General features: G+C 41.4%; 1 protein-coding gene across 1 annotated transcript in view; it reads right to left on the bottom strand.

The window, feature by feature from the left end:
- Nucleotides 1-800: 800 nt before the first annotated feature.
- LOC134454611 (MICAL-like protein 2) overlaps nt 801-7,474 on the bottom strand; it is a 29,144-nt gene continuing 22,470 nt past the window's right edge. Inside the window, exons 11-16 of the mRNA XM_063205702.1 lie at nt 6,897-7,020; nt 6,176-6,278; nt 5,234-5,307; nt 3,107-3,221; nt 2,505-2,551; nt 801-1,701 (exon numbers count right to left, since the gene is read on the bottom strand). Coding sequence (XP_063061772.1) covers nt 1,610-1,701; nt 2,505-2,551; nt 3,107-3,221; nt 5,234-5,307; nt 6,176-6,278; nt 6,897-7,020 — 555 coding nt within the window. The 3' untranslated portion in view covers nt 801-1,609. The remainder of the gene's footprint in view (nt 1,702-2,504; nt 2,552-3,106; nt 3,222-5,233; nt 5,308-6,175; nt 6,279-6,896; nt 7,021-7,474) is intronic.

Genomic DNA, 7,474 nt, shown 5'->3' with positions numbered 1-7,474 from the left:
TTTGCAACTCCCTGTGGACTGAATGTTTGCATGTGATGAAAGTAGCTGATAACAGCGGCAGACAGAATCTCTGCACAACTGGGTCAGAGGCAGGCATATATGGGCAAAGTTCACTGCTGCAGTCAAAGTGCTGTTGGATGGCTTGTCTGGACTAGTGCCATAAAAGCAAATGCAGTACTACTAGGCCTGAGAATACCAATAGGCCTACTGTACGGTGCTCTGTTGAGTTGTGTGCTGTTTTGGAAAGGAGCACTAAATTTGCCTCCCAAGACATACTCGACACGCTCGACTGGGGCTTTTAATCGTAACAGGTTGCTAGTGGTCAAGAAAACCTCCTAAGCCTCGACTAAACCATCTGAATTATAAGCTGTGAAACAGAAGCTCAGAGGGAGGTACAGTATACTGGAGAAGGAATTTGGCTCAGAGGACCAGAACAGGGAAGAAAGACCAATAGTGTCAACCGCTAATGAAAATGCAGAGAGAAGCAGGTGATTTCACCATTCAAATCAATTGCCTTGGGATCAGCTAGCGAGCTAAATTGACTGGGGAAAATGTTTGGTAGGACTTTTTCTCTCTGAACTTGGAATGGCTGCCTCTGCTAACATGTCCTCAATTGAAATTTCAATACTATCCTCCAGGGGTGCACTATGACGCACCGGAGGACTAATATGCCATATATGGGTAATTTCCCAACCCTGCCCCATCTCTCTCTCCCAAACACTTCCTGCCCCATCTTCTAAACACTTCCTGTCTTCTCTGTACGGTCTCGTCTGATAATAAAAACACAAAAACAGCAGGGACATTTTTGACAGATGTTTTAATGTGTAGTGTAGTGCAATTTTGCCCCACCCAATAAAGAATTACAGAAAAAAGCCTGCATTTCACAGAATAGGGCTTGAGTATATCGTTATGACAATGCATTGGATTAAAAAAATACCAGCAGCATCCCTGATAAAGTAATGTATGAAAACGATTAAAACAAAGACACAGGGTCACATCTATTATTAAAACATAGTCCCGTTATGTGACATCAAGATGTTACGATGAGTTGAGTGATGTTCATTATGATACAGCATTCAATGACATCACATCGCAAAAGCTATGACAAAAAACACTGATTTCACTACATCTACTATATTGTATCTTACTCTTAAAGTAAACCGATGACACCCCTCCCTGAAAACTTTTAGCTTTATGCATTTTTATGTGTTTGTTAAAGAGAGACAAGATGGATAGAGATTCTGAAGTGCCCACAACAGAATGTTACAGAATATCCCAAAACACCTATTCCACACATCTTTAGTGCATTACTCCACATTTGAAATGTAAAACATGATTAAAAGTGTCCAACATTGGTGTTAAACAAAATACAATTCATGTCTAAAATATAATCTCAGAACAACTGCTGTCATGCCTTGTTCTGGAAATTAGTTCGACTGGCTTAAAAAGATCCAATATGGATCAACAACATTCAAAATGTCCAATTTTACATGGCCGCAAATCAAAGTACATCAAAACATACAGTGTGCACAAATGCCAGCACACGAACAAAACACGCACACTCACGTGCACACACACGCGCACACAGAAACCGATCATGCTCACAGATTTACGACCCAGTCCCCTCTTTTTTGGACTTTTTAAACCATCGATTCTTGATGGACTTCTTCTTCTCCTTGTCTTTCTTTGAATCTGGAGAGGCTAAAATAAATGGTTTCATAGATTAAAAGATACTTAGGTCCTAAATAAAAATGTGCATCATGCATAATGTAAACCCATTCTTTGATATAAATGCCTATGGTAAAACCAGTAAACCTCAATCACAAAAAAACCTTGACTTTGAAAAACTGAGAGCAGCTCACATACGTACACACAGTAAATAAACAAATAGCTTAATCAAACATCGACATGAAGTGATGCCGATACGTTTACTACATACAGCAAAATCCTCTGGTTCTTGCATCATCGCGTACCAACGAGCATGGCCAGCATTGTTTTCAAAGCAAAAGTTTTGAAGTCTGAATAACCTTAATTCCGAATTGGAAAGGGTTAACAAGATGTCTTCAAAGTGGAAGGTGTTATTTGGAATTAAAATGAGTTAATTCGGAATTAAAAGGTGCACCGTGTAAGATTGTGGCCAGAGTAGGTATTGCAACTATGCTGCTCATTGAAACGGCTGCCTAGTGCCAAATTTGATCTTTTCATGAATATGAATGATTGAATAATCAATATTTACTAGTATGTTTTGTAGCTAAAAATACCTATTTCTGGAAATTCAAAATGGCGGACCATGGAGAAGATCCCCCTTTTCATGTATGTAAAATGCAATTTTCCCAGTCATAATGAATGCTTAGAATTTAATGGTGGAGTGAGCATTTGTTAAAAAGGTAACATTTGTGAATGGACAGCGTGAATTCTGGAGATGAACTATTACAAATATAACACAGTGCACCTTTAAATGTCCCATGTAACCGAGGTAATTGGCAACAATTCATGAGACTCACCAAGATTCTCCATCATCTTATTGAGCTGCTCATCTTCCTCCTCCTCCCTGAGAGAGAAGCAAACAGAAAGGAGACACACAAACAAGTCAATGAAAAATGAAAAGGGTTATTTTTTACCATGTCGGCTGTAACATACACCACATACTGTATTATGAGAATAGTGGCTGTATAGCCTACAAGATCTCAAAATTCCCAAAACTGAAAAATTCACAATTTCAACATTTCAACCACCAGTGAATTCATCTGACAAATTGCTTTGAATGGATTAAATCAATATTTTTTGCCGTTTGTGTGGATAGGACCGAAGCTCATGATGGGAAGAGTGGATGAGAGAGAGAGAGAGAGAGAGAGAGAGAGAGAGAGAGAGAGAGAGAGAGAGAGAGAGAGAGAGAGAGAGAGAGCGCGAGCGCGAGAGAGAGAGAGAGAGAGAGAGAGAGAGAGATGAGGTAGGGTTGGGAAATGACCCACGCTGGACCATGTACACTCCATTAGTATGATGCCGATACTTCATCCACATTTTCAATAGCACCAACCATCACTAAAATGACTAACAATGTGGATCCATTTATTCTCCTTTGTGTTGACAGACGGCAGGCACACACCTGAGTCGGTCCTCATCCAGCCCGTCCACTATGGCGTTCCTGTCGTTGACTATCTCCACCAGCTTGGCCATCAGGTCTTCCTCCCGCTTGCGGTCATAAGAGGTCTTTAAGTGCTCTACACAGATACAACGACAGACAAAGTGCGTAACTTAAACTACTGCATACAAAACTAAAGGACATGAATGGCAGTCTGCTAGCCTAGTAAACCAGAGACACCGGCTGGACGCCGAAATTTTTCGGCTGCGAGTGTTCTAGCCTCGGATCGGTCGAACATTTGAACACATGGCCCTGAGTCTGGCAAACCAATCACAACGCAGAGATTTGTATTGAATTTGTTTTCAATCAAAGCGGGCAGGGTTTGAGTGAGGGATGACGAAGCTCACAACGTTGGCAAAGCACATCAACGAGAAAGATAGCGCTGATTGGTCAGAGCGCCGGCCTATAGGCACAGACACCGTTTGAAAGACAACAGGTTGTTCTCATCAACAATCTTCGGATGTACTGTATCGTTCATCGGGGCCAGACTAAATTACACATCCAATCATTTAGGCTGATTTATCAGGCTAACAGTCTCCAGTGCACAAGTACACGGGCAGTAGGGTGGACAGAAAGGCACCGCAAACAGACACTGTCAAACGGCAAGACAGAAGGACAGACTAATGGGTATGCACGACAGGGCAGACAAGCAAGACAGAAAGCATGAAGAGTTAATGCATAAACATATGAAGAGCTCTTTTCCAAAACGCTATATCCACTATTTTTTGACTTTTTGCATTTTAATATTGTAATTGACTGTTAAAGGGACAGTTTGGTCAATTTCAACATGCAGTTGTAATGCTCACACTACCCTGGACTTGTCAGTGCCTGAGATTTTTTTTTCTTCTTCTTCAGCCGTTTCCGAGATCCTGGTCATTGTAATGGGGGCAGCTCTTTGTTTACATTTCAAAAAAACATTTTTATTTATTCCAAAAAACATCCAAAAGGTTATAAAACATCAGCAGACAACTAGCAAACAGCAGTACCTTTTGGGAAAAATATTTGGAGTTGGCCTATGTTTCATTTTTTAAAAATGTAAACAAACGCTGCCCCCATTAGAATTGCTCATATCTCGGAAAGGGCTGAGCCGAAAAATGTGGCATCACCAGGTACTGACAAGTCAAGGGTAGCGTGAGCAATACAACTGCATGTTGAAATTGACCAAACTGTCCCTTTAAGAAGTCCTATCATCTAGGTGTGAATTCTTGCCATTCAAATGTTTCAAACATACTTTTAAAACCTCTATAAAATGCATTTTGTAATGCACTTAAATGGAAAGCCCAATACAAAAATGTCATTTCCCAACATTCTATAAAATGGATATATCTCATTTTGGAAAAGAGCTCTTGGAACCATAATCATGGACAGAACACAGACAGAAAGACATACTGTACAGTCAGTAGGAAGAGAAGGGGACATGTTAACAAATGCCAAGATGGGTATTATATTACATTACATTACACTTGGCTGACACTTTTATATACAAATCGACTTAGAAGTTATTTAAGGTACAGGATATTGCTTAGAATCCCTGGAGCAATGTGGGGTTAGGTGCCTTGCTCAAGGGCACTTCAGCCATGGATGAAGGTGCTGGTAAGGGTAGGATTTGGTTTGTAGAGAGTTACTTGTGCACAATCCCTGGTGCTGAACAAAAAAAATACGTATTTTTGGAAAAAAGCTTTGCACACTCCTTTGGATTTTTTCTTCTTTAAGTTATTTTTTTCTGTTTATTCATTCATTGGTAGGCATGACGTTTCGACTTCTCTGTCTTCCTCAGATACCAGATATCTGAGGAAGACAGAGAGGTCGAAAACGTCATGCCAGCCAATGAATGAATAAACAGAAAAAAAAATAACTTAAAGAATGTAATGTGTGTGTTATGTACATTTCTTTGAGGACCCTCTCGAAAACGAGATTGTTATCTCAAGAGGCTATCCTCTAATAAAGAAATTGAAATTGGAAAAGAAGACAAAATCCAAAGGAGTGTGTATACCTTTTTTCCAAAAAAGGGTGGGATTTGAACCCACAACCTTCTGATCTAAGGGCAAGCCCTCTAAGCACTGAGCCATGGATATAAAGGATGTGCCTTACCAGGCTTGTCCATCAACCTCCTCAGTTCGGCTTCAACACCGGGCTGCTGCTCTTCAAGATCCTGAGTTTTTGCTCTACACACACGCACACGCACATACATACACACACACACACACACACACACACACACACACACACACACACACACACACACACACACACACACGCACACACACACACACACACACACACACACACACACACACACACACACACACACACAGACACAGACACAGACACAAACACAAACACAAACACACACACACAAAACCAGTGCAAAGAACAAAATTCAAACACATGAGGTGCCGTCACTCCATAACTTCACACATGGCGACACTGACATGCACAAATACAATAATATATATGACGCGCACACGCTCGCACGCGCACACGCACGAACGCGCGCACACACACACACACACACACACACGATGTGACGTCACTCTCGTCATGAAAAATATGGTGATGGTAACGAGTACTACATGAATACAGGCTGTCCATATAAAATGAATACACACCTCAAATATATGTAAAGTAGCTATATATATATATTTTAAATCATGTAATTTTCTAGCGCATTAGCATTTACAGAAACAATTTAATATTTTGTCACAGCCGATTCTCAAACTGATGTCTCAGGTCTATGCTATGAGTCCCACAACAGTCACTGAATTCAGAGAAATTCTCATTGTCAGCAGTACCTGGACTAGAACGGATGTTAGCTTTTAGAGCAGGTGACGATAAAACAATACAATTATGTCCAATAATTCTATTACGCTTTGAAAATGTCATGAATTCCAAATAATACCTTTGGTTTTTTACAATGGTTTCAAGACTGTATTGTATTTGGAAAAACTGTACAGTACAGTACCGTTTTTTTCCACTAGGAGTCGCCTCATACTTTGTATTGAGTTCACATTAGTCACACACACACAAACTCACGTGTAGACAAGTTCAGATTCGCGCCTCATGTAGACCTGCTTCTGCCTGATGAGGTTAAACCAGTCCACCATCAGATCATCCTGCAGCACATCCTCTTTGCCTTCTGGAGTTCACAGACAAATACAAGCACAATTATTCATTTCAACAAATCCTATTCACACAACAACACAAACGTGATCATTCAATTTAAAATGTGATCATTCCTTTATGGAATTGTCAATCATGGTATTAATAGATATTTATGCCTGCAGTGCCAAATGAGTAATACTGAAAACGGAAAAAAATGTGTGTATTGTGTGCCAGACGAAAAGTGTATGTCTTTTCCTGTCCTCTGCGCATGAGTCAAAGTATGCCCCCCCTGTGGCCATGTAAATGATGCATGTAGAGAGAATGATCGAATCAGAGACGATTAATAAGGTGGAGACGTTTCATAAGTCCATGTGATGTCCAGTAAGGCTTTAAACTGCCATCCTATAGCAGCCATGCTCCCTTAGGCGACTAGGGGAATGAATTGCATTTAATGGGAGAGTCACGCCCATTCAGAAGACCAGAATTGATGCACATTGTTGTATTGGTAGCAAAAGCTAGGCCTACGACTTGTTCTACCACATCGAAAATCTTAGTTTTGTTAGTGCATGCATTGTATTTGGTTCACATTCAAAGATAAGAAATTTGCAATTCTGCAAGTCCAACAACAACTGTGCAGTAGTCAAACCCTCACCCTCTTCAAATGCTCGGAGCTGTTTCTCCATCTCCACTCCTTTGCGCTCCAACTCGTTCATGTTCCTCTCAATGTCGTTCAGCTCATGAAGAATCTTCTCTTTGGGAATGTACTCTGGTTTACCCTACAGACACGAAAGAGATCAAAATGAAAGCGAAAGCCCATTGGGAAACTCCAACTCCCATTGTCATTGTGACACAGCACTCCACAGCACACAGGTGAACACTGCACACAGCACACAGCGAAATTGCATTCATGCCTCACCAGTGCAAGGGGGCAGCCCTCAGTGGCGCCCCATGGGGAGCAATGCGGTGGGACGGTACCATGCTCAGGGTACCTCAGTCATGGAGGAGGATGGGGGAGAGCACTGGTTGATTACTCCCCCCACCAACCTGGCGGGTCGGGAGTCGAACCGGCAACCTCTGGGATGCAAGTCTGACGCCCTAACCGCTCACCCATGACTGCCCAAATGAATGACACATGGGGATAAAAGACAAAACGCAGGATGATGGAGCAGGACATACAGTACACAAACAATTAGAGATGCACCGGATCCTGATTTTTAGGATCCTGCCGGA

The sequence above is a fragment of the Engraulis encrasicolus genome, chromosome 8 (assembly GCF_034702125.1).
Source record: "Engraulis encrasicolus isolate BLACKSEA-1 chromosome 8, IST_EnEncr_1.0, whole genome shotgun sequence".
Taxonomy (NCBI): Eukaryota; Metazoa; Chordata; class Actinopteri; order Clupeiformes; family Engraulidae; genus Engraulis; species Engraulis encrasicolus.
The sequence above is the reverse complement of the archived record's forward strand: the minus strand, read 5'-3'. Positions and strand labels throughout refer to the sequence as shown.